General features: G+C 48.3%; 1 protein-coding gene across 1 annotated transcript in view; it reads left to right on the forward strand.

The window, feature by feature from the left end:
• Positions 1 to 1,020: 1,020 nt before the first annotated feature.
• HMG20A (high mobility group 20A) overlaps positions 1,021 to 27,536 on the forward strand; it is a 55,659-nt gene continuing 29,143 nt past the window's right edge. The window contains exons 1-3 of the mRNA XM_059690403.1: positions 1,021 to 1,053; positions 1,368 to 1,500; positions 2,454 to 2,485. Coding sequence (XP_059546386.1) covers positions 1,021 to 1,053; positions 1,368 to 1,500; positions 2,454 to 2,485 — 198 coding nt within the window. The remainder of the gene's footprint in view (positions 1,054 to 1,367; positions 1,501 to 2,453; positions 2,486 to 27,536) is intronic.

Below are 27,536 nucleotides of genomic sequence, written 5' to 3' on the forward strand. Positions count from 1 at the left end.
ATTGTTGTAGTTAATACTAGGGGGATTTGACCTCCAGGCCAGCTGGCTGTGAGAATCAGCTGTGTCTGCAGTGGGAAAACTTCTGTCCTCTAAGGAGGTGCTAATCTAGCCTTTGCCTGAGGCTATCTGGCAAATGGCTCTGTGCAGGGCTTGGGCGGGGCTGGTGGGTCGCTTGGGCTCGGGATCAACAGGGTGGGCCGGAGAGAACAGTTATGGCGGCTCTTAGTTCCGTCCCTAGGGGCTCTGCCTCACAGAGTCCCAGCAACCACTGCAAACCTCGGAGAGAAAGCTGCCTTCGAGTTCGGACTGAAGCCAGACAGTCCCGCTTCTCCCGTTTGAGTCTGGGTCCCTAGAGACTTGCCCGGATCTGGAGCTCAGAATCTGAGACTCCCTCCCCATTGAAAGCACCAACTGCGCCCTCTGCCGCCAGCCCGCTCCGCGCGCACTCCGTACCTGAGTATTTCACTTCAGCACTGCGCCTCCTCTGAGTCTGGGTATGATATTCTCTTTACTCCTAGTTGTAGAATTTCCACTCAGCCAGCCTTCCTGTGGTTCTGGATGATGTCTGTTCCGTCTTTTAGGTGTGTTTTGATTTGGTTGTTCAAGGCAGCAATCTCTGGCGTTAAACTATGCCGCCATCTTGGTTCCTCCCTCTCTAACATAATTTCTGACTATAATTTATGTTTATTTAGAAACAGTATTTTTACACTTTATTTCTTAAACCTAATTGATGAATGAAAAGAATAGGCATTAAACAAAATTATGCTAGATCAGTGGACTTTGTTTAAATAATGAATAGCACAAAGTATGTAGATATAAGCTCTCTCACAGTAGTCTATTTTAGGCCCATAGAATGGGGTCATCTTTTTAATGTTCTTTGTGTCTTCTGGCTTTAGTGTTCCACTCTTCTGGCTTTTAAAAGGCCAATCGATGTATGAGATCATTCCCTCAGAATGGGGTGGGGAATTAGAGAAACAAAGTAATATTTCATCCTTTCTCCTGGGAGCACTAAATGTGTCTATGTGGTGTCATCTTGAGGACTCTAGAGGCCATGTAGAATTATATATATAGGCTTATAAAAATAACTATAATCATCATCTTGTGAATTTGTTATAAGAATTACCTCAGTAGAATTTGTCTTCATTAAGTCAAAGGAAATAGTCTATAAAAAGTCAGAATCACCTATTTATTTTACAATTTAGAGATTATACTATTTTATATGACATTTTTAATTCTCCTTTAAAGCTTATTCCCCATATACTTTTCTTACCATGTTCTAATTAGCCTCTGTGTTCTTCAAATAGCTCATTGATATTTTATCTAAATAAGATCTGTTTCTTTAAAATAATTCCACATTTCTTTCCTAGCGCTACCTTGATGAAGCAGATAGAGATAAGGAGCGTTACATGAAGGAACTGGAGCAGTATCAGAAGACTGAGGCCTACAAGGTCTTCAGTAGGAAAACCCAGGACCGTCAGAAAGGCAAATCTCAAAGACAAGGTATCAGAACCAGAACCAAATATATTTGTAGTTTTCTATGTGTGATGAGCGTCACAAAGCCTACTGTTAGAGTGATAAATATAAAATATATGTTTTTATCATTCCTCTATTATACTATATTCACTTATAAGCATCATCTTGGAATTTTATTAAAATCACATTGCTCTGATTTATAAATTCCAATTGGTTTCCATATCAGTATCAACAGTCTGGCTTGTGCTCCAAAACCCCTTTTAGATGTCTGTGCTTTTTTTCTAATTCCTAGTATAGTTATTTCTTTGTCTCTAAACAAGTCTGTCTACTAAACCACATAACTGCCTTGCCTTAACACCTCTAAACCTTTTATATGTCATTTCTCACAGCCTCAGATAATCATCCTTTTCATTCATGCATTCACGTATGTGTGCATTCAAAAAATATGTATTGAGCACCTCCTGTTACACATCAGCCTCTCACCTAGCCTTTAAGAAAGCACCAGTGAACAAGATAGACAAGATCCTGGTCATCATGGATCTTTTATTCTACATTAAAATTGTTCCTCCCACCCTTACAAGTATTGCTTTAAGTTCCCTTTCTTCAGGAAAAGCTGCAAAGACACCTCACCCACAACTAGTCTGTCATTCCTTAGTCATTGCATCTTCTCACACTTTGGGCATTTTGCTTGCAAAACTGTAATGTTGTGCAAACAACCTTTGGCATATGTTTCCTATTCACCTTCTCACTGTATTCTCCTCAATGGTAAGAACTGTGTCTGCTGTTTCTCTTGTGTCTAATTGTAACCAATAAATACTGACTAACTGGTTAACAAAGCCATAAGAGAAAATATCATATGTTGTGCTAGCCTACATATACCAGTAGTTTTTGTGGTTTGGCACAGTTGTTTCCTTGGGTCTAATTATTGCTCTATTTTGCTTTTTTAACTTAATGTTTTCTTATTCTTTCATATTTTTTAGATGCAGCCAGACAGGCCACTCATGATCATGAGGTAATTCGTTTTTTTTCTACATTATCTATCTATCTATCTATCTATCTATCTATCTATCTATCTATCTATCTATCTATATATGACACCCTAATATGCAAATAGACCAAATGATGGAACAACCGAACAACCAGTTGCTATGACGCACCAGGAGGTGCGCGCAGAACATGGCAGGCGTCTGCAGCAGGCGGCAGAGTGCTGAACATGGCAGGCATTGGATGTAGCGAGATGGTAGAGCAGGTGAGCGGGGCGCCAGACCACGGCGGGGCACCGGTTGCTGTCATCGGAGTGAGCCTCTGGTGATTACTGAAAATTCTTTGCTCCCACATGCCGTGGTCCCACCAGGTGCTCGCACTCACTGCCGGCACCAGAGCCGCCGCTTGTACTCATTGCCAGTGCTGGCCCCGCTCGCACCCACAGCCAGCACTGGAGCCACCATTTGCATCTGCTTCTGGCGCCTGGTGCCGGCCCTGATCACTCGGGGCCATCAGCGGATGCGAGCAGCAGCTGCTGGCCCCAATCGCCCCTCAGGGCTTCTCCACCTCCCCCTATTCCTGAGGGGCGATCGGCCAGCAGCCACCTCTCTTACCCGCTGCTGGCACCAGCCCAAATCACTCTGCACTGTCAGTGGGTGCGAGTGGGGCTGGTGCCATCAGCACATGGGAGCAGCAGCGGTGGCGGGAGCTGAGCTGCTGTCAAACAGGGGACAGCGGGCCAGGGCAGGAAGGGCTGGGCAGGGGCGCAGAGGATGGACTGAGATTTGCCCCTTTGCCCACTACAGCCTCGCATCCTACAGTTCCTTTTCACGGTGCACTGGGCCCCTAGTGTATACACACACACACACACACACACACACACACACACACACACACACATATATATAATGTTATTTGAAATTTTGAAATGCTATTGGACTTTTATTTTTTCTTTAATTAATGGCACAGTATTTCCTATTCCATAATTAAGATTTGGTTAGTTGCTTTAGCTCAGGGAATTATAGTATGTGACAGACACTTATGTCATGGGTGTGCTCTTGAACTATTCAACCCCTAACTTCAGTCTTTTCTTGTGGTCCAAGAATTTTAATGGCTTTAAATGCTGAAGATGGCTGGGATTTGGAGTGAGATATAAAAATGAAGAATAGCTGAAAGCTAAAATTGGACCATAGTTCATCATCATCAAATACCTTACTCTGACTCTCAAAAACAAGTTGTTATTTAAGGAATCCAGCACTTGGTTAAAATGAACTATTCAGCTACAGTGTCAATATAACACAAGTGACAATATTTGATTCCTGTGCCTCCTTTCCTCACTGGCACACATTTGTTTACTTGGCCTTTTCCCCTCCATTTGTTTCAACCTCATCAATAGACCTATGTTCCTGTGTGTGAATATAGAATTAGGCCTATGTGTGTTAGCTATGCTGCATAGAGAGCTTTAAATATATATATATATATATATATATATATATATATATATATATATATATATATATATAGGCTATGGTTAATACAGCCATGTGCCACTTAACAGGGATACATTCTGAGACATGTGTCACTAGACACATTGTGGGAACATCGTAAGAGTATACTACACAAACCTGGAGGTTTTACCCTATCACACACTTAGACTGTATGTTTACCTCCATTGTATATGTGGTCCTTCGTTTACCAAAACAGTGTTATATGGCACACAATTATATATGGTAAGAAAATAAAATTTGTAATTATATGTCTTAAAATGCTTAGGGACTCCTCATTGCTTACCAAATCACATTCAAACTCAACAGTTAGGGTCTTCTGTGGTTCAGTCCCAACTACCCTTTTCAACTACCTTAGCTCCCATATTTCCCATATATATCTTATGAACTTAAAAGCCTTTACTTACAACTCATTGTCCTCCAAGTACCCCATCCTTCTCTATCTCATGCCTATGCTCATATTCTTTTTTTCATGACAATACTATTTTTCCCTTGATCATTTTTAAAAAATATATTTTATTGATTTTTTACAGAGAGGAAGGGAGAGGGATAGAGAGTTAGAAACATCTATGAGAAACATCGATCAGCTGCCTCCTGCACACCCCCCACTGGGGATGTGCCCGCAACCAAGGTACATGCCCTTGACTGGAATCGAACCTGGGATTCTTCATTCCGCAGGCCGACGCCATATCCACTGAGCCAAACCAGTCAGGGCTCCCTTGATCATTTTTTCCATCCATCCCTCCCCCACATCATCCCATTCTTCCTCTCAGAATTCTGGTCATAAGGTTCCATTTCCTCCTTCAAGTTTGTCCTGTTTCCTCCAATTTCCTTTAACCCTCACAGCTCTATTTCTCTTATGCATGTAGCTAATCTGGCCTGACATTGAGGTTATTGAAGTGCTTCCATTATTCAAACTTTAGGATTGTAATTTCTTTGAAGGCATGCATAGTCTAGTTTCCATCTTGTATCCAACCCCATATCACCTAGCATGACACCCTTGCATAAGGCCATCCATAAAGACTTATTTATTTATTTATTTATTTATTTATTTTTAATTGCAAAAAAATACTTTGATTTTTAGAGAGTGAAAAAGGGAAAGGGAGGGGGAGAGAGAAATATCATTGTAAGAGTGAAATATCAATCGGCTGCCTCCTGCACGCCCTCTATCAGGGATGGAGCCCACAACCCAGGAATGTGCCCTGACCAAGAATCGAGAACTGGCAACGTTTCAGTGCACAAGAAGATGCCCAACCAATTGAGCCATACTGGCCAGGACAAGGACTTATTTATTGTTATACAAAACTGATTTATTGAAATAACAGTGGAAATTTATACAAAAAGAATTTTCTGATGTATTCTTTTATTTTTAATCCTCACCTGTGGATATGATTATTGATTTTTAGAGAGAGAAACATCAATCAATTGCCTTCTGTACTTGCCTCGACTGGGGATCAAACCCACAGCCTAGATATGTGCCCTACCTGGGAATTGAACCCATAATTTTTTGGTGTATGGAACGACACTCCAGCCAACTGAGTCACTTAGCCAGGGCTCTGATGTATTCTTTCATATGTATTTGGTTTTTGGTTTTTTTTACTAAATCAAGGAAATCATTTTATCAAAATACTCACTTATTTATCTTGGAGTTGTAGTTTTCATAATTTGGTATTGGTGACCTTCAGAACACTGGGAAAACATTTAGACTCAAAAAGATTTATTATAAATTGATTTTGTCATGAATTATAAAATGATCAACATAATAAATATTAGCATTTTATTCTTCATATAAATCCAATTTAAATGTACTTATATATGACATCTCTGTGCTCTACGAGATGTTATGAATTTTTTTGACTTGAAAAATTGTATGCTTTATATTTCACTTTTTTATTTTTAAATTACAGTTGACATACAATACTATATTAGTTTCAGGTATACAATCTCATGATTAGACATTTATATAACTTGCAAAGTGATCACCCCCGATAAATCTGGTACCCATCTGATACCATACATAGTTAATGCAATAATATTTATACTAGAGGCCCGGTGCACGAAATTCATGAACTTGAGGGTGAGGAGGGGTCTCTCAGCCCGGTCTGTGTCCTCTTGCAGTCTGGAACCCCTCGCTCTGTACCACCTGCCTGCTTGCTGCTCCCTACCGCTCAGCTTGCTGCTCCTTGGTGCTGCCTCTGCCGCTGTGCTCACCAGCCATGAGCCCAGTTTCTAGTTGAGTGGTGCTCCCCCTGTGGGAGCGCACTGACCACCAGGGGGCAGCTCCTATGTTGAGCATCTGCCCCCTGGTGGTCAGTTCATAGCGACCAGTCATTCCACCGTTTCGTTGATTTGCATATTAGGGTTTTATTATATAGGATAGGGTATTGAGTATGAACTGTAAATGAAAAATAAAATTTTAAAAAGAACCAAATAAAATATTAGATCTAAAAATTTTTTAATATGTATATATAAATATATTTTTTAATTCTCACCTGAGGATGTTTTTAAAATTGATTTTTAGAGAGAGAAACATTCATGTGACAGAGAAATACCGGTAGCCTGCCTCTGCACCTGCTGACCCACCGGGATCTAACCTAAACCTAAGTATGTGCCCTAACCTAGAATCCAACATGAAATCCTTTGGTGTACAGTTTGAGACTCCAAACTATTGAGACACCTGGCCAGGGCAGATCTGAAAAAAAAAATTTTTTTAAATGTACCTCCAGGCCCTGGTCAGTGTGGATCAGTAGTTAGAGTGTCCTCCCACACACCAAAGGATCATGGGTTCGATACCAAGTGTGGGCACATACACAGGTTCTGGGTTCCATCCCTGTGGGGTTACTTGGGCAACTGATTGATCTTTCTCTTTCTCTTTCTTTCTCTCTTCCTTCCTCTCTAGAATCAATGAAAAAAACATATCTTAGAGGAGGACTTAAAAAGAAGAAAAACACTGGTTTGGTTCAGTGGATAGTGCTTCTGCAGGCAGACTGAAGGGTTGGATTCCGATCAAAGGCACGTACCTGGGTTGCAGGCTCAATCCAGGGCCCTGGTCGGGGATTCAGCAAGAGGCAACCAATTGATGTGTCTCACATTAGTTTCTGTCTTTCTCCCTCCCTTCTACTCTCTGTAAAAAAAAAAAAAAAAAAACAATCAATGCAAAAATGTCCTCACTGAGGATTAACCAAAACAAACACCCATCCCCAGTGTGATTATTGAAGGACCATATGAAGTATTTGTTGGATGAACAGGAAGGGATAAGACTTCACTTTCTGTTTTAGCAACTCTGCAAACCAGAGGGTTTATTTTTATTGATTGATTATTTTAGAGAGAGGAAGGGAATAAGAGAAACACCAGTATGTTGTTCGACTTATTATGCTCTCTTTGGTTGCTTCTTGTTTGTGGCCTGACCAGGGATCCAACCCCCAACCTTGTTCTATCAGGAGGAGGTTCTAACCCACAGTGCTGCACACTACCTGTCAGGGCCCCTCAACAAAACCCATCTGCTGTGCCCTGGCCCCTGTCATGGGTCGGAGCCCCTCTGCCACAGCAAAGGTTTGGGTTCCATTCTGTCAGGGCACCTACATATGTTTCAGGTTTGATCCCTGGTGGGGGCTGACCTGCTGCTCAGGAAGTGAGTGAGAACCATTGAGGTCCATGTGCTCTAGTCATTCGGTGGGGAGCTGGGGTTCCATTGCTGACATGGCCGACTCCAATCCCCACTACCTGGTCATCTATCGAGGACGACTTCAACTATGGCAGCTGCGTGGCCTCCGCCAGTGTACACATCCGCATGGTTAGGTCTCCCTCTCCATGGCTCGCCAGGCCTGGCTGCTGCACAGTCACCCCGGGAAGCGGATTTTTGGGTTCCCAGGGAGAGCACCCTCAGCGCTGAACTCCCAAGGATAGCGGGGTTGGAGGGAAAGCACTTCACTGCACCTCCCTTGAGGGCTCCCAGGCCAGAGCGGAGCGCCTATCCTGTGCAGGTCTCAGAGGGTAGAGCCGCCCCAGGGAGGCCTCCTAGCTGGATGCTCAGAAAACGAAACTGGAGCCCTTCCTCCTTGAACCCTGTCATCTTTGGTGTAGAAAGGGACAGATGAAAGCCTCAGCAGCCTTACTGGGGCATCTTTAAATGAAGATGTTATTTTTTTCCAGTGAAAATCAGTTTATTGTGTAATCAGTACTGTGTGATCATTGTGATTTATTGTGTAATCATTGTGATTACACATTAACCTGCATTGAGTTCTCTGCTGGGATGTTTGTGCTTTAGGGCAGGTGAACACATTTTATTTTATTTGACGCAGCCTCAGCGTCACATCCCCAGCCTCTTGCGGCACTGCAGCCAGCCCACCGGCTCCTGCTGGCGTCCCCTACTAATTTGCATATTACTCTTTTATTAGATAGATTAGAGGCCTGGTGCACAAAAATTTGTGCACTCGGGGGAGGGGAGGTCCCTCAGCCCGGCCTGTGCCCTCTCGCAGTCTGGGACCCCTCGGCGGATGTCCACCTGCTGACTTAGGCCTGCTCTCCAGGGTATCGGGCCTAAGCTGGCAGTCAGACATCACTCTGGCTGCCCAGGAGCCCTCGGGGGATGTCCACTTGCCAGCGGGGACCAGGCCTAAGCTGCGGTTGGACATCCTTAACACTGCTGAGGAGGCGGGAGAGGCTCCCACCACCACCGCTGTGCTGGCAGCCCTCAGCCTGGCTTGTGGCTGAGCAGAGCTCCCCCTGTGGGAGCGCACTGACCACCACGGGGCAGCTCCTGCATTGAGCCTCTGCCCCCTGGTGGTCAGTGTGTGTCATAGTGACCAGTCATTCTGCTGTTAGGGTCAATTTGCATATCACCCTTTTATTATATAGGACTAGGGGCCAGGTGCACAAAATTCATGCTCTAGGGGGGTGGTCCTTCAGCCCAGCCTGCCCCCTCTCACATACTGGGAGCCTTCAGGGGATGTCCTACTGATGGCTTAGGCCTGCTCCCTGCTCCCCTTGGGGAGCAGGCCTAAGCTGCAGTCTGGCCTCCCTTTGTGCGAGGCGACCGGGCTGATCAGGGGAAGGCACCAGGCCCATCACCCCACTATTGAAGCCAGTCACCGCAGCCACCAAGGTGTTTTCATCAACACAGACTCCAGTCCCTTCACCATGAAAAAATGACAACTTTCTTTAGGCATTTTCAAGATGTGTCTTTCATAGGATATGACATTTCTTTATTATTTTTTTATCCTCACCTGAGGATGTTTCCATTGATTTTAAGAGAATGTGAAAGAGAAAGGGAAAGACAGAGAGAAACATCAAAGTGAGAGGAACACTTTGATTGGTTGCCTCCTGCATGAGCGCTGACCTGGGCCCCAGCCAGGGAAGAGACTGCAACCTAGGTACATGCCCTTGGTCAGAATTGAACCCAGACCCTGTGATAGGCTGGCTGAGGCATTATCTACTGATCCAAACCAGCTAGGGCAGGATATGATATTTCTTAGCCCCTCCAGCAGCAAACCTTCAATTTTTCTCCAGGACTGAGGTGGAAAAACCCTACATCACCTTCTTGGATTCTTATTACCCAAGTTACTAAGAATATTACCAGTGGCATACAGGGAGCTTAGCCAATGAGCGGTCAGAAAATGTGTTTCCTTTGTAGTTCACACCAATCCCCGGCTTGGCCCCTGCCCAGGCCTATGGCCTTAGGCCGGGCGTTAGGCCTGGGCAGGGGACCCCCAGTCTGCTACGATCGCTTGCCCAGGCCTAAGACCTCTGGCCAGGGCCTTAGGCCTGGGCAGGGGATCTGCAGCCTGCTCTGATCACAGGCTCCACCCCTGCCCAGGCCTCAGGCTTCTGGCCGGGGTGTTAGGCCTGGGCAGGGGACCCCTAACCCCAGGCGATCGCCAGCTCTGCCCCTACCCAGGCCTCAGGCCTCTGGCCAGGGCATTAGGCCTGGACAGGGGACCCCCAGCCTGCTCCGATCGCCTAGCCAGGCCTCAGGCCTCTCGCTGGGGCCTTAGGCCTGGGCAAGGGACCCCCAGCCTGCTCCAATCACAGGCTCTGCCCCTTCCCAGGCTTCAGGCCTCTGGCCGGGCATTATGCCTGGGCAGAGGACCCCCAGCCCCCTCCGTTGGCCCGCTCTGCCCCTGCCCAGGCCTCAGGCCTCTGGCCGGGGTGTTTGGACTGGGCAGGGGACCCCCAGCCCTGTGCAATCAACAGCTCTGGCCCTGCCCAGGTTTCAGGCTTCTGGCCGGGGCTATCGCCAGCTCCGCCTCCCCGGGTGGCGTCTGGCGCTGACCGCCCCACTTCCCCGGTCCCCGATCTGTGGACCGGATCCCACAGGTGGCTTCTGTCGCTGGCCACCCCGCCTCCCTGGTCCCCGATCTGTGGCCCGGTCCCACAGGTGGTGTCTGGCACTGCCCGCCTCACCTGCAGTATGCAAATTTAATGGCCATCTTTCTTGGGTTAATTTGCATACTCTTTGTTTGGCTGGGGGGTGTAGCGAAAGTACAGTGAATTAGCATCTTTGTCTTTTATTAGTGTAGATAGAGGCCTGGTGCACGGGTGAGGGCCGGCTGGTTTGCCCTGAAGGGTGTCCTGGAACAGGTTGGGGGACCCGCTGGGGTGCCTGGCCAGCCTGGGTGAGGGGCTGAGGTTGTTTTCAGGCTGGTCACACCCCCATCAGTGTGGGAGTCCCTACTGGGGTGCCTGGCCAGCCTGGGTGAGGGGCTAAGGGCCGTTTTCAGGCTGGCCACACCCCCTTCAGGGTGGTGGTCCCCACTGGGGTGCCTGGCCAGTCTGGGTGAGGGGGCTGATGGCTGTTTGCAGTGGGGACCCTCACCCCATGGGAGTGTGGCCAGCCTGGGTGAGGGGCTGAGGGCCGTTTTCAGGGTGGCCACGCCCGCAGGCTGTAGGCAGGTATCTGGGATTTATTTAACTTCTATAATTGAAACTTTGTTGCCTTGGTCCTGCTCGAAGCCGGGTTGCCCCTGGCAACCCAGGTTCCCAGCCCCTCCTTGAGCAGAGGCCATGCTGGCTGGAAGCAGGTATCTGGGATTTATTTATTTTCTATAATTAAAACTTTGTAGCCTTAAGCAGAGCTCAGGGCAGGCAGGAAGCTTGGCTTCCTCCATCGCCGGGGCAACTCAAGCCTCCTGCTCACTCCAGCTCCATGGCCGCCACAATCTTCGTGATGGAGTGATGGTTAATTTGCATATTACTCTTTTATTATATAGGATTTCTTTTTGCTGTACTTTACATCCCTGTTACTGTTCTGTAACTACCAATTTGTACTTCTAAATCCCTTCACCTTTTTCACCCATCTGAACTCCCCTCCTATCTGACAACCATCAAAATTTCCTCTGTATCTATGAGTCTGTTTCTGTTCTGCTTATTCATTTATTTTGTTCTTTACATTCCACATGTAAATGAAATCATCTGGCTTTTGTTTTTGTCTGACTTATTTCACTTAGTATAATAACCTTTAGATTCCATCTATGTTGTTGCAGATGGCAAGATTTCATTCTTTTTTTATGGTTAAATCATATTCCATTGTACACATATGCCACTTCTTCATTCATCTGTTGATGGGCACCCAAGTTGCTTTCATATCTTGGCCATTGTAAATAGTACTACAGTAAAGATAGGGATATATATGTCTTTCAGTTTAATGTTTTGGGGTCTTCAGATAAATATTCCGAGTGGAGTTACTGGTTACTTCGTTGTCTTTGTTTTAAAGTCTGTTTTGTCTAGTATAAATATTGCTACCCCAGCTTTTTTGTTTGTTTCCATTTTCATGAAATATCTTTTTTCATCCCTTTCAATCTGTGTTTGTCTTTTGGTCTGGAGTCTCTTGTAGACAGCATACATAAGGGTCTTGTTATGTTATCCATTCTGTAACTGTATATCTTTTAATGGAAGCATTTAATCCATTTGCATTTAAAGCAATTGTTGATAATTATGTATTTATTGTCATTTTAATACTCATAATTTTGATCTCTTTTTCTTCTTTTTCTTAAAGAAGAGCCTTTAATATTTCTTGTAATACTGGTTTGGTGGCGATGAAGTCCTTTACTTTTTCTTGTCTGGGAAGCTCTTTAGTTGTCTTTCTATTGTAAATGTAGCTTGGCTGGGTAGAGTAATCTTGGTTATAGGTTCCTGTTTTTAATCATTTTGAGTATTTTATGCCAGTTCCTTCTGGCCTGAGAAGTTTCTGTTGAGAAATCAGATGACAGTTATATGGGCACTCCCTTGTAGGTAACTAACTGCATTTCTCTTGGTGCTTTTAAGAATTTCTCTTTGTCTTTAACCTTTGGCATTTTAATTAGCATGTGTTGGGGTGGGCCTCTTTGGGCTTATCTTGTTTGGGGCTCTCTGCACTTCCTGGACTTGTATGTCTATTTCTTTCACCATGTTTGTGATGTTTTCCATCATTTTTTTCAAATGCGTTTTCAATTTCTTGCTCTCTCTTCTTCCAGCATCAACATGATTTGAATGTTGGTATGCTTTAAGTTGTCCCAGAGGCTCCTTACACTATTCTCATTCTTTTAAAATTCTCTTTTCATTTTGCTGTTCTGATTGGGTGTTTTCTGCTTTCTTACTTCCAAATTGCTGATTTGATCCTCTGCTTTATCTACTCTACTGTTGATTCCCTGTAATGTAGTCTTTATTTCAGTTAATGTATTCTTCATTTCTGACTATTTGTGTGCTTTTTTTGGTATGGTTCCCATATCCTTTTTTTTATGCTGTTGAAGTTCTCACTAAGTTCTTTGAGCATCCTTATAACCATTGTTTTGAACACTATATCTGGTCATTTGCTTGCCTCCATTTCATTTAGTTCTTCTTCTGGAGTTCTGTTCTCTTTCATTTGGGACATGGTTCTTTGTGTCTTCATTTTGGCTGCTTCCCTATGTTTGCTTCTATGTATTAGATAGAGCTACTACATCTCAGTATTGGTAGAGTGGCCTTATGTAGTAGGTGTCCTATAGGGCTTAGCTGCTAAGCCTTAGCAGCACAGTCTTCCCAGTCACCTGAGCCAGGCTTTCCAGGTGCCCCCTACCCCCACATGTGAGCTCTGTGCACCCTCCTGTTGTAGTTGAGCCTTGATTGCTTTTGGAACATCCTTGCAGGCCAATGGGCTGCAAGGACCAGCTGTAACTATAGTAGAGGAGCTGCTGTGCAGATATCAGCACCACAGAGCAGGCTTCCAGTGGGGCTTTGGACCTCACCAAGTATGTAGCTCATAGAGATAATCGGACTGTAATCAGTATGGCCTCAAGCTCTCCACCAAATGGACACTTGAGCCAAGGTCAGCCACTGCCTGTACCCTGCCCAGAGCCACCTGGCATGAACTACAGAGTAATCTGCAGATGGCTGCTACTTGTGTTGGACTTGAAGGTGCCTGCGAAAGGTAAAGCTGCGAACCAGGGCTGTCTACTGCTAGTGACAGTCCTGGGGCCACTTAGCAAGAGGTATGGGGTATGCAGAGACCAGATGCTGCTTTTTAAAGAGATTTTAGGAAAGTCCCAAACATGAGCCAAGAGAGGCCATTTGTATGAAAAAGTCACTGGGAATGATTTGGGTGGGCCTGCAAATTGGGTGGGGCAGAATCTCAGGAAATTACCAGGGCAGGACAAATAGTGTTAGCCAGGTTGATGGAGAATCATATATAGTGCTCACCCTACTAGCTCTGTGGGGGCAGAGCTCAGCAAAGGAACAATGGTCTTTACCAGTACTTTTGTCTTAGAGAAACTGCCTCCCCAGCCCTCATCGTGAAGCCAGACAATTCATTTCCTCCCCATATGTCCCTTGGTGCCTTTCAAGCTGCTGCTCCAGCACTGAACTTCAGAATGGGACCGGCCCCTTCCTCATCTTCACCCCTCCTACTAGTCTAGATGTGGCTTATTTCTTATTTCCTTAGTTATAGGAATTACTAGGGGCCCGGTGCACGAAATTCGTGCACTGGGTGTGTGTGTGGGGGGTAGTGTCCCTCAGCCCAGCCTGCCCCCTCTCACATACTGGGAGCCCTCAGGCGTTGACCCCCATCACCCTCCAGTCGCAGGATTGGCCCCTTGCCCAGGCCTGACGCCTCTGGCCTAGGCGTCCGGCCCGGGCAGCAGGGACCTGCAGTGGCAGCGGGGGGCGCCGCGATTGCGTGGCTCCACCCCTGCAGGAAGCCTCTGGCTGAGGCGTCCGGCCCGGGCAGCGGGGACCCACAGCTGCAGCGGCCCCGCAATCGTGGGCTTCGTTTTAGGCCTAGGCAAGGGGCCCCTAGCTCCTGGGACTGCCAGCTTCGACCGTGCCCAGCTCCCATCGCTGGCTCCACCCCTACTTCCTGCTATCACTGGCCAGGGCGGAAAAGGCACTTGATTCTCCGATCATGGCTGGGGGGCAGGGCAAAGGCGGCCCCAGGGCCACCTTTGCCCTGCCCCCCAGCTCTTAGCTCCCCCCTGGGTTTCCGATCACTGTCAGTGGCAGGGGGCTTCTTCCTGCTTTCCCTTTCGCCTCCCTGCATTGTGCCTATATATGCAAATTAACCGCCATCTTGTTGGCAGTTAACTGCCAATCTTAGTTGGCAGTTAATTTGCATATAGCCCTGATTAGCCAATGAAAAGGGTATCGTCGTACGCCAATTACCATTTTTCTCTTTTATTAGTGTTGATATTCAGCTAGACTTTAGGCGGTTCTGAATGATGGTTGTTCTGCAGTTTAGGTGAAATTTTTATGTGGTTGTGGGAGGTTAAAAGTACTGTACTTACTTATACTACCAACTTGACCAGAGGTCTCTGTATGCTTTATATTTTGAATCATAATTGTGTTGTGTTGGAAGTTTTCCATATTGCCGCATACTTGTATGATTATTTATTCTCTCTTTTTCCGTGTGCCCCCCCCCCACCAGTGTCATGGCATTTCTCTACTTCTTTTTTTCCTATAAAGCATTCTTTCTAGCTTCTTTATTCCTAATGGTTAAAAAGAGGATTCAGACAGTAATCTATAACACTTTCTCATCAATTACTGGCTTCTTTCATCACTATGGATTTTGCTGGCCAAACCATATTTGACATTTTTGTCTTCACTAACGTTGATAGTTGCAGTCCATAAAGATTTAGTAGATTTAGTCACTCATAGAAGCTGCTGATGATTTGAGAAATGAAGCTTTTTATTAAAATACATTCTTTAGTATGGTATGAATTTCTATCATTTATGAAAAGGAATAAGTCTCTCTGTGATTTCCCTGTTTGAGGAATAGACATATGTTAATAAAAAAAAAAAAACACACACACAAAAAAGAATGGGGGGTGGGAAGGAGTAGGTGGAGAGCCAGAGTAGTTTCTCAAATGAATAGATTTATAGACCCTACATCAGGATAAAGCTCTCTTAGTAAGGTTATTGACCCAATTAATGACCTTCACTTTTTCTGTTTTTATTTTTCACTGAATAATATCTTCAGTAAACTAGGTAATTTCAAAACAGTTGTAATAAAAAACTGATTTGACAGTTATTAAACATAGTTACTGGTAACTGATGTTTGGTGCCAATTTAGCACCAACAAGAATTCCTAATTTGGGATGAGGTGAAGAAGGAAACTTTATTTAGTAGAAAACAGCTCAGTTGTGATACAGCCAGGCCCCTCTCCGGCTACACAGCTTCATTCTGCTCCTTGCTGATCTGTTTTCTACTGCACTGATCTGCTCTACTGTGCTTTGGTCTGTTCTGTTCTGTGCCAGTGAGACATTTTCAGTGTTTCAGTTTAGCCAGAGAAATGCAGTCTTCAATCTTTGGTGAAAAGGAAAATGAGCCTCCAGAGCCAGAGTGGAGTTGTCTTATATGGACAGTAGTATGTGCTCCTGGTCTCTGTTGGTCCATCCCCATGCATTGAGGACTCCAAATCCTTGCAGTTTGATTGCTCCAAAAGGCATTTCCTGAATGGTCAGACTACAGCCACTCTGATTGGTCGAAGCTGTTGAAGTCCGATTGGATGGGGGAAACCTCAGTCCTATTGGTTGAAATAGGATTTCAAGAACTCCTTTATAAGGGCTGGCTTAGATCAAGAAAGTGCAGACAGGCAGTTAAGTGCAGGCTTCTCCCTGAAGAGAGGTTTGCATGAGAGGGCCTCCGTGTAGAAATGGCTGCTATAATCTGTGTGTGTTTTTAATTTGAGCCCATACTCTGGCTTCTCTTCAGAGCATATAAATCTTTAACCTTTTACTAAAATTTTAGCCCAGTTAAACCCAAGAGCCCTACTTAGTCGGTGTCTTTTTTCCTCAGGGCTCACATTACACACTGATTTACTTACATATAGCATCCTAGCTAATAAAGAGGGAATATGCTAATTAACCCTCACACTGTCACAAAGATGGCGGCATCCACAGCCAATAAGGAGGGACTATGCTAATTGACTGCCCTTCCCTCAAAGATGGCAGCACCCACACCCAATAAACAGGGAATATGCTAATTGACTGCCCTGTCCTCAAAGATGGTTGTGCCCACAGCCAATAAGGAGGGAATATGCTAATTGACTATCACACCCTCAAAGATGGCAGCACCCAGAGCCACACGATGGCTGGCAGGAGAGGGCAGTTGTGGGCAATCAGGCCAGCAGGGGAGGGCAGTTAAGAGTGACCAGGCCAGCAGGAGAGGGCAGTTGGGGGCAACCAGGCCAGCAGGGGAGGGCAGTTAGGGGCAACCAAGCTGGCAGGGAAGGGTAGTTAGGGGTGACCAGGCCAGCAGGGGAGGGCAGTTGGGGCGTACCGGGCCAGCAGGGGAGCAGTTAGGCATTGATCAGGCTGGCAGGGGGGTGGTTAGGGAGTGATCAGGCTGGCAGGCAGGAGCTTTTAGGAGCAATCAGGCAGGCAGGCAGGCGAGTGGTTGGGAGCCAGCAATCCCAGATTATGATAGAGCTGTCCGACTGCCGGTTTAGGCCTGTTCCCACAGGGATCGGACCTAAACCAGCAGTAGGAAATCCCCAAAGGGGTCCCAGGTTGGAGAGGGTGCAGGCTGAGCTGGGGGACAACCCTCCCTCCCCCACACAAATTTCGTGCACCGGGCCTCTAGTCCTATCTAATAAAAGAGAAACATGGTAATTAGCCGTAACTTCACTACCCTTCCCATTGGCTAATCAGAGAGATATGCAAATTAACTGCCAACCAAGATGGCGGCCGGCAGCCAGGCAGTGAGGGAGGCTTGCTTGCTCCAGTGATGGAGGAAGCCAGGTTCCCCACCTGACGCCACACACTGCCGGCCTCTCAGCTGCTCTCTGAGAAACATTGTTACAAATATAGAAGCTAAACAAAACCCCAGAAACCTGCTTTCAGTCAGCCGGGATCTCAGAGCTGGAGTCACAACAAAGTTTCAAATACAGAAGGTAAACAAAGTCCAGAAACCTGCTTTCAGCAGCCGAGGTCTGAGCTAAAGCTGGCTCTCAGCTCCAGTGACAGCCATAGAACGTAAATAAGTCCCAGAATTAAAAAAGAAAGGAAAAAAAGGAGAGGATAGGAGCTTCAGTCACCCGCCAGCCTGAAAACAGCCCTCAGCCCCTCACCCAGACTGGCCAGGCACCCCAGTGGGGACCCCCACCCTGAAGGGGGTGCGACCAGCTGAAAACAGCCATCATCCCCTCATCCAGGCTGGCCAGGCACCCAAGCGGGACCCCCACCCTGATCCGGGACACCCTTCAGGGAAAACCAGCCAACCCCCACACGTGCACCAGGCCTCTATCCTATATAGTAAAAGGGTAATATGCCTCCCATCACCGGGATCAGCGGAGCCGTGAGGCCTCCCGGCACTGGGATCAGTGGAGCCACGAGGCCTCCTGGCCTGTGATCAGAAGAGCCACAAGGCCTCCCGAACCCGGGATCAGCAGAGCCACGAGGCCTCCAGGCACCAGAATCAGCGGAGCCGCAAGGCCTGCCGGCACTGTGATCAGCTGAGCAGCCAGGCTTCACTGCCCCGGTGTCAAGCAGAGCCGCGAGGCCTCCCGGCACTGGGATCAGCGGAGCCGCAAGGCCTGCCGGCACTGGGATCAGTGGAGCTGCGAGGCCTCCCAGCACTGGAATCAGCTGAGCAGCCAGGCCTCACTGCCCCGGTGTCAAGCAGAGCCACGATGCCTCCCGGCACTGGGATCAGCGGAGCCGCAAGGCCTCCCGGCACTGGGATCAGCGGAGCCACAAGGCCTGCCGGCACTGGGATCAGTGGAGCTGCGAGGCCTCCCAGCACTGGGATCAGCTGAGCAGCCAGGCCTCACTGCCCCGGTGTCAAGCAGAGCCGCGAGGCCTCCCGGCACTGGGATCAGCGGAGCCGCAAGGCCTCCCAACACTGGGATCAGAGGAGCCGCAAGGCCTGCCGGCCTGTGATCAGCGGAGCCACAAGGCCTGCCGGCACTGGGATCAGTGAAGCTGCGAGGCCTCCCAGCCTGGCATCAGCGGAGTCACGAGGCCTCCCGAACCGGGGGTCAGCGGAGCTGCGAGGCCTCCCGGCACCAGAATCAGCGGAGCCGCAAGGCCTCCAAGCACCGGGATCAGCAGAGCAGCAAGGCCTCCTGGCCCCTGGAGCAGCGTGACAGGGGGCAGCACCCAAACCCCCTGATTGCCCTGCGGCCCTGTGTGTGACAGAGGGCAGGGTCACAACCTCCCAATCCGCCCTGCTCTGTTCATGACAGGAGAAGGTGCCCCAACCCCCTGATCGGCCCTGCTCTGTGCCTGATGGGGGGAGCTCCCCAAACCCCCTGATCGGCCCTGCTCTGTGTGTGACAGGGTGGAGCCGCAACCTCCCCATCGGCCCTGCCTTGAGTGTGACAGGGAGTGGCACCCAACCCCCCAATCGGCCCTACCCTGAGCGTGACTTAGGGTGGCATCGCAACTTCCTGATCCGTCTTGCTCTGTGCATGGCAGGGGGGATCTCCCCAACCCCGTGATTGGCCCTGCTCTGTGGGTGACAGGGGGAAGCTCCCCAACCCCTTGTTCGACCCTGCTCTGTGTGTGACAGTGTACAGAGCCCCAACCCGCCTGATGGGCCCTGCTCTGTGTGTGGCAGGCGGCAGCACCCCAACCCCCTGATCTGCCCTGCTCTGTGGGTGACGGGGCAGCGCCCCAACCTCTCCATCGACCCTGCTTTGAGTGTGACAGGGAGCGGCACCCCAACCCCCCAATCGGCCCTGCTCTGAGCCCGACCAGGGGCTGCGGGGCAGGCACCTAGGGATTGGGCCTGCCCTCTGCCACCCGGGAGCAGGCCTAAGCCAGCAGGTCATTATCTCCCGAGGGGTCCCAGACTGTGAGAGGGCACAAGTGGGGCTGAGGGATACCCCGCCCCCGCCAGTGCACAAATTTTTGTGCACCGGGCCTCTAGTCTATATATATAAAAGCCAAGTGTCTGACTGTTCGACTGCACTGACACGCTCTGACCACCAGGGGGGAGACGCTCTGACCAGAAGGTTAGCTTGCTGCTGGGGTCCGGCCAATTGGGACTGGCGAGATGGGCCAGACACACCCTGGAGCCAACCTTCTGTGGTCCCCCCTCTCCCCTCCAGCTGGCCTTCAAAATCCTTCTTTTAATTAATTTCCTTTCAATGTACACGAATCCATGCACCGGGCCTTTAGTTTAGTATAATAGGAGTTCAGAAAAATAAGAAAGTACTATGAGTAAAAAGCAGCCACAGAAGGCCCCATGGAAAGAGGAAATGAATCAGGACTTAAAGATGACCCAAGTTTTATGGGAGCACTTCAGTGTGGGTAAAATGGGTTGAGCAGAGAGCTATGAGTAAGCTATAAACCAGCACGTATCTTGTTAAGTGCCTAAAAAATCATAGATTCTAAATACATGATTATTAGGAGTAAAATGATAAATGTTAATAGAATATTCTTTGAACTTACTTAAAAATACTAAGATCTCAAAATCCCTCAACTGACCTCATTTTGTTGGTGAGGAAAGTGACTTGCTTAAGACAGGAAAGAACTTCCCCAGAATCACCACTGGATTAGAGGCAGGAATGAAATCCAGGCCTCTGTATCCCAGTCTAGCATTCTTGGCAGCACATGCCAAACTATCTATAACAATAAAAGGGTAATATGCTAATTAGACTGGACGTCTTCCGGACGTCCTTCCTGGCAAAGTGGGAGCTGGAGGGAAGTCAGCCTGAGTCTTTGGTGCCTGCGGGTGGGCCTGAGGGAAGCCAGCCTGGGTCCCGGGTGCCTGTGGTTGGCCCAAGGGAAGCCATCTCAGGTCCCAGGTGCCTGCAGGTAGCCAGAGGAAGGAAGCAGCCTGGGTCCCAGGTGCCAGAGAGAAGCCAGTGCCAGCAGCCGGGGGAAGGAAGGCCTACTCTTGCAAGAATTTTGTCCATCGGGCCTCTACTATGAAATAAACTAGACAGTGTTGAAAGCTAAAATGTGCCGGGTTATCTGAGATGTCAGCAAAATTTGTTGCCAGTTAAGACAGAAAGGATATGGTTTGTGTATAGTAAGAAACCTATTGTATTTCTAAATGGAACTTGGATTCCTAAGAAATTGTTACCAAGGCAGATACTAAAGAAAGCTAAAGAATTCCTGACCTGAAAGCCATTCAAGCCATTCTGTATAGCAGTGGGACACTATAGCCCGGCACACAATATTGAGCCCATTTTCTAGATAGAGCAAAGGGCACTTACGAGAAGCCTATCACATGAAATTCTGGCCCTGAGCCTCGGTCACAGCAAAATAGGTTCAGTTTAGAAGGACCTCTGTTCTCTCACTCTCTGCACAATATATAGAATTAAAAGTCAAAGGAAAGGGCATTCTTGCTCCTCTCAAATCCAAAACCAGGCAGCTAGACCCAGAAGTCAGTACAGTGTTATTCAAGAAAGTGTCTACATCTCATGTAAGGACCAAGATAGAGACAATAATTTTCTTTCTCCTTTAATTTATGAGAAATGACAAAATGACAGCCTGAAAAAATTAGACTCTTTTAATGAAGAGGTAATAAAATCTTTATGATTTTAATCCCTTGAGCAGTCCTTGGAGCAGTTTAAGTATATCTGAGCCCCAGGAGGACCTCTTCATGCTGAGTAATGTATTCAGTAATGGAAAAATGCTGATGCTTTTTATTACCACTGTTTAGTTAGAATTTCTCTATTGCCATTCAGAGACTGAATAGTTTCATTTAATTACTTCAGTATTTCTTATTTTGCACTCTAAGAATCTGTATCAAGAGGAACGTGTTAATGCCCCTACCTGGTGCTGTCCTTTGCCCTTATGTAGTTAGCTTGCTTTGAACCTTTATGGCAAAAAGAAAATAGTTAACTTTCTGAGAAAACTCAAGGACTTGAGAAGCTCTGTTACCATGGCAATGGGAGCCAAGCATCCTCACCTACCCATCTAACTAGCAGATATTTAGACTTAAGTCTAAGTAACTGATATAAGCCTGTGCAGTTAAGTAGAAAAATGAACAAGGTCAGACAATAAAGTCCTAAAACTTTATCCTAACTCATTTTTGGACTTATGCTTTATCTGTTCTGCCTTGAACATGTTAGAATTGTGAATTCCATAAGTTTTCTGTTTACTTCCAGCAACCCACTAACAGAGTTAAAGCATATGGAAAAACAGCAAAGTCAAGAGAAAGACACTGTGAAATATGTATAAGATCCCTTCTGGAATCAGCCTTTCTTGCCCATACATTAGTTCTCTTTGAAATTCATTAGGAATTGGCTTGAAGTAGAGCTTTGCAGATTGAAACTGGGGGGTTCTTTCTTTCTTTATTTCTTTTTTTCTTTAGTATATTTTTATTGATTTCAGAGAGGAAGGAGAGGGGAAGAGAGAGAGAAACATCTATGATGGGAGAGAATTATTTGCTAGCTGCCTCCTACATGCCCCCCCACTAGGGATCAAGCCTGCAACCCCAGCATGTGCACTGACCTGGAATCAAACCAGGACTTCCTGGTTCATAAGTCAGTGCTCAACCACTGACCTACAGTAGCCAGGCAAAATGGGGGATTTCTATGATACTTTTGCTGTTTTTAAATTTTTATGGGAAACTTTGCTTGCTTGCTTTAATAGGTAAAAGGGTAAAAATCAGTGCTCTGAAAATTTCCCCAGTTGTTTTTCAGACTTCTGTTTAGATGCCTCTCTTGATCAGCTGCCATTGTCAGGAAGTTCATATTCCCAGCCCCCTTATAAAGTGGGCACCAGTATGAAAACAGAAGCTTGGCTGTCAGAATTCCCCCATAGGCTGTTAACTACTTAGCTTCCCTACTGGGCACCAATCATATTTATGATCTACACTAATAAAAGAGAAACATGGTAATTGGCGTACGACCTCTACCCTTCCCATTGGCTAATCAGGGTGATATGCAAATTAACTGCCAGCCAAGATGGCGGCGGCAGCCAGGCAGCTTGAAACTAACATGAGGCTTGCTTGCTTCAGTGACGGAGGAAACCAACGTTCCCCGCCTGCCTTGCTGGCCTCTGAGCCTGCAGTTTGAACATTGTAACAAACATAGAAGCTAAAAAAAAAAAAACCAGAAACCAGCTTTCAGCAAGCTGTGATCTCAGAGCTGGAGTCAGAGCTGGAGTTATACATTGTTTCGAACCGAAACAAACAAGACACCTACTTTCAGCGGTGGAGGCATAAGAGCTGGAGCCTCAGAGCTAAAGCTGGCCCAGAATAAAAACAGGAAAAGAAAAAAAGGAGCGGTTGGGAGCTTCCGTCCCCGCCAGCCTGAAAACAGCCCTCAGCCCCTCACCCAGACTGGCCAGGCACCCCAGTGGAAACCCCCACCCTGAAGGGTGTGTGACCAGCTGCAGACAGCCCTCAGCCCTGCACCCAGGCTGGCCAGGTACCCCAGTGGGATCAGCGAAGAAGCGAGGCCTCCCAGCACCGGGATCAGAGGAGCAGCAAGGCCTCACTGCCCCTGTGTCAAGCGCAGCCGCAAGGCCTCCCAGCACTGGGATCAGCGGAGCAATGAGGCCTTCTAGCACCGGGTTCAGCGGAGCAGCAAGGCCTCACTGCCCCTGTGTCAAGCAGAGCCGCGAGGCCTCCTGGCCCCTGGAGCAGCGTGACAGGGGCCAGCGCCCAAACCCCCTGATCGCCCTGCAGCTCTGTGTGTGACAGGTGGAGGGGCCACAACCTCCCTATCCGCCTGCTCTGTTCGTGACAGGGGAAGGCGCCCCAACCTCCTGATTGGCCCTGCTCTGTGCCTGATAGGGGGGAGCTCCCCAACCCCGATCGGCCCTGCTCTGTGTGTGACAGGGTGCGGCGCCCCAACCCTCCCATGGGCCCTGCTCTGTGTGTGGCAGGGTGGAGCCGCAACCTCCCCATCGGCCCTGCCCTGAGTGTGACGGGGGGAGTGCCCCAACCCCCTGATCGGCCCTGCTCTGTGCATGACAGGGGGTGGCGCCACAACCTCCCCATCGACCCTGCCTTGAGTGTGACAGGGGCCGGTGCCCCAACCCCCCAATCGGCCCTACCCTGAGCGTGACTGGGGGTGGCATCGCAACCTCCTGATCCGCCCTGCTCTGTGCATGACGGGGCGGTGCCCCAACTCCCCAATCGGCCCTGCTCTGAGCCCGACCAGGGGCTGCACCTAGGGATTGGGCCTGCCCTCTGCCACCCGGGAGCGGGCCTAAGCCAGAAGGTCCTTATCTCCCGAGGGGTCCAAGACTGTGAGAGGGCACAAGTGGGGCTGAGGGACACCCCGCCCCCACTGCCAGTGCACAAATTTTTGTGCACTGGGCCTCTAGTCCTATATAATAAAGAGCCAATATGCTAATTAGACTTAATAGCAGAATGACCATCCGGATGACCTTCCAGACAAAGCCCGGGCTTCAAGGGCTGGCCGAGGCAGCCGGGGTTGTGAGGGCCGAGCCCTTGCATGAATTTTGTGCATCGGGCCTCTAGTTATAAATATAAATTATAAGTGTTTTGCACTATGTTTAAAATCTTACATAATGTAAGATGGTAAAGAGAACAGTGGGAAATGCAAACTGAAGAAAATTGCTAGTGAAACCTGGATTCCAAAACCTTTACAAAATAAAGAACAGTTAAATAAAATCTAGAAATCATTCTTATAAAAACATGTTTTAAGCCAGAGATAGAATATATCTTTCTTATTCTGCCACCATTAGTCTTTTATATTTGACTAGAGGCCCGGTGCACAAAAATTTGTGCACTCAGGGGGAAGGGGGAGGTCCCTCAGCCCGGCCTGTGCCCTCTCGCAGTCTGGGACCCCTCGGGAGATAAGGACCTTCTGGCTTAGGCCCGCTCCCGGGTGGCAGAGGGCAGGCCCAATCCCTAGGTGCAGCCCCTGGTCGGGCTCAGAGCAGGGCCGATTGGGGAGTTGGGGCACCGCCCCATCATGCACAGAGCAGGGCGGATCAGGAGGTTGCGATGCCACCCCCAGTCACGCTCAGGGTAGGGCCGATTGGGGGGTTGGGGCACCGGCCCCTGTCACACTCAAGGCAGGGTCGATGGGGAGGTTGTGGCGCCACCCCCTGTCACGCACAGAGCAAGGCCAATCCTGGGGTTGGGGCGCTGCCCCCTGTCACACACAGAGCAGGGCCCATCAGGGGGGTTGGGGCTCCTTACCCTCTCAACGCACAGAGTAGGGTCGATCAGGGGGTTGGGGAGCTCCCCCCTGCCACTCAGAGAGTAGGGCCAATAGGGGAGTTGGGGCACCACCTCTTGTCACACACAGAGCAGGGCGGATCAGGGTGTTGGGGCGCTGCCCTCTATTACCCACATAGCAGGGCCGATCAGGGTTTGGGATGCCGCCACTGTCACACTCAGGGCCGATGGGGAGGTTATGGCTCTACCCCATCACACACAGATCAGGGCCCGTGGGGGTGGGGGGGGCCTTGTGGCACCGCAACCTGTCACACACAGCAGGGCCGATCAGGGCGTTGGGGCACCGCCACTCTCACACTCAGGGCAGGGCCGATGGGGAGGTTATGGCTCTACACTGTCACACACAGAGCAGGGCCTGTGGGGGCAGGGGGGGTTGGGGCGCCACACCCTGTCACACACAGAGCAGGGCCGATCAGGGGGTTGGGGCGCTGTACCCTGTCACCCACAGAGCAGGGCTGATCAGGAGGTTGGGGCGCCTTCCCCTGTCACGAACAGAGCAGGGCGGATAGGGAGGTTGTGGCCCCACCCCCTGTCACACACAACCGCAGGGCAATCATGGGGTTTGGGCGCTGACCCCTGTCACGCTGCTCCAGGGGCCAGGAGGCCTCGCGGCTCTGCTTGACACAGGGGCAGTGAGGCCTTGCTGCTCCGCTGATCCCGGTGCTAGAAGGCCTCATTGCTCCGCTGATCCCAGTGCTGGGAGGCCTTGCGGCTGCGCTTGACACAGGGGCAGTGAGGCCTCGCTGCTCCTCTGATCCCGGTGCTGGGAGGCCTTGCTGCTTCACTGATCCTGGTGCTGGGAGGCTCCGCTGATCCAGTGCTAGGAGGCCTCGTGGCTCCGCTGATTGCAGTGCCAGGAGGCCTTGCAGCTCCGCTGATCCCGGGTTCAGGAGTCCTTCGGTTCCGCTGATCCCGGTGCTGGGAGGCATATTACCCTTTTACTATATAGGATAGAGGCCTGGTGCATGGGTGGGGGCTGGCTGGTTTGCCCTGAAGGGTGTCCTGGATCAGGGTGGGGGTCCCCACTGGGGTGCCTGGCCAGCCTGGGTGAGGGGATGATGGCTGTTTGCATCTGGTCACACCCCCTTCAGGGTGGAGGTCCCACTTGGGTGCCTGGCCAGCCTGGGTGAGGGGATGATGGCTGTTTGCATCTGGTCACACACCCTTTAGGGTGTGGGTCCCTACTGGGGTGCCTGGCCAGCCTGGGTGAGGGGCTGAGGGCCGTTTTCAGGCTGGCAGGTGACTGAAGCTCCCAACCTGTCCTTTTTTCCTTTTTTTTTTGTTCTGGGCCAGCTTTTGTTCTGAGGCTCGGCTCCAGCTATGAGACCTCCACTGCTGAAAGCAGGTCTGGCCTTTGTTTACCTTCTGTATTTGAAACAATGTTGCGGTCCTGCTGGCTGAAGCCCTGGGGTTTTTTTAGCTTCTGTATTTGTTACAATGTTGCTTAGAGTGCAGCTGAGAGGCCTGCAAGCAAGCCTCCCTATTCGCGTCAGCTGCCTGGCTGCTGGCCGCCATCTTGGCTGGCAGTTAATTTGCGTATCACCCTGATTAGCCAATGGGAAGGGTAGCGGTCGTACGCTAATTACCATGTTTCTCTTTTATTAGCTAGGATGCTTTGAACCTCAAATTCATTGTAAAAATCTCAACCAAACATCTTGAAATTGACTTTATTCTTATATTTTTATATATATTTTGTATTGATTTTTAGAGAGAGAGGAAAGCAGAGGGAGAAGGGACTGAGAGATATAAACATCGATGAGGGAGCAACATCAATGGGCTGCCTCCTGCACACCCCTTACTGGGGGTGGGGCCCAAAATTCGGGCACATGTTTCAAAAGGGAATTGAATTGGCAACCTATTAGTATATGGGACGACACTCAACCAACTCAGTCTTATTGGCAGGACTTTTTTATTGATTTATTGATGATAGTCAGTCTGACAGGTGTGAGGTGATATTTTCTTGTGGTTTTAATTTGCATTTTTCTCTGATGATTAGTGACACTGAGCATCTTTTCCTATGTCTATTGGTCATCTCTATGCCCTTTGAGAAATGTCTATTCAGGTCATCTACACTTTTTAATCAGAGAGAGAGTGTGTGTGTGTGTGTGTGTGTGTGTGTGTGTGTGTGTGTGTGTGTAAGTTGTATGGGTTCCTTTTTTTAATCCTAACCTGAGGATATGGTTTTTATTGATTTTTTTTTTTAAGAGAGAAAGGAGTCAAGGGGGGAGAAAAACATCAATTGGCTGCCTCCTATCTGCACCCCAACTGGGGATCAAACCCACTGCCTTTCAGTGTACAGGACAACACTCCCACCACCTGAACCACACTGGCCAGAACATTGTATGTGTTCTTTATAAATTTTGGATATTACTGTCTTATCCAGTATATCATTGATGAATATCTTCTCCCAGTCAGTAGCTTGCTTGACTTCTCATTTTATTGATGATTTCATTTGCTGTGCAAAAACTTTTTATTTTTTATTTATTTTTTATTTTTTTAAATATATTTTATTGATTTTTTACAGAGAGGAAGGGAGAGAGGTAGAGAGTTAGAAACATCGATGAGAGAGAAACATCGATCAGCCACCTCCTACACATCTCTTACTGGGGATGTGCCCGCAACCCAGGTACATGCCCTTGACTGGAATCGAACCTAGGACCTTTCAGTCCGCAGGCCGACGCTCTATCCACTGAGCCAAACCGGTTTCGGCTGTGCAAAAACTTTTTAGTTTATAAAGGTTTTGGTTTGTAAAAAAAAAACATTATTTTTTTAATTATTATTATTTTTAAATCCTCACTCAAGGATATGTTTTTATTTGTTTTGTTTTGTTATATTTCAGGGGTTTTTAGAGGGGGGTAAACACATCAGTGTGAGAGAAACATCGGTTGGTTGCCTCCCATACGTGTCCTGACCTGGGATCACACCCACAACATAGTATGGGAATCGAACCCGCAACCTTTTGGTATATGGGACAACGCTTCAACAACTGAGCCACTGTCCAGGGCTTGTTTATTT

The sequence above is a fragment of the Myotis daubentonii genome, chromosome 1, assembly GCF_963259705.1.
Source record: "Myotis daubentonii chromosome 1, mMyoDau2.1, whole genome shotgun sequence".
Taxonomy (NCBI): Eukaryota; Metazoa; Chordata; class Mammalia; order Chiroptera; family Vespertilionidae; genus Myotis; species Myotis daubentonii.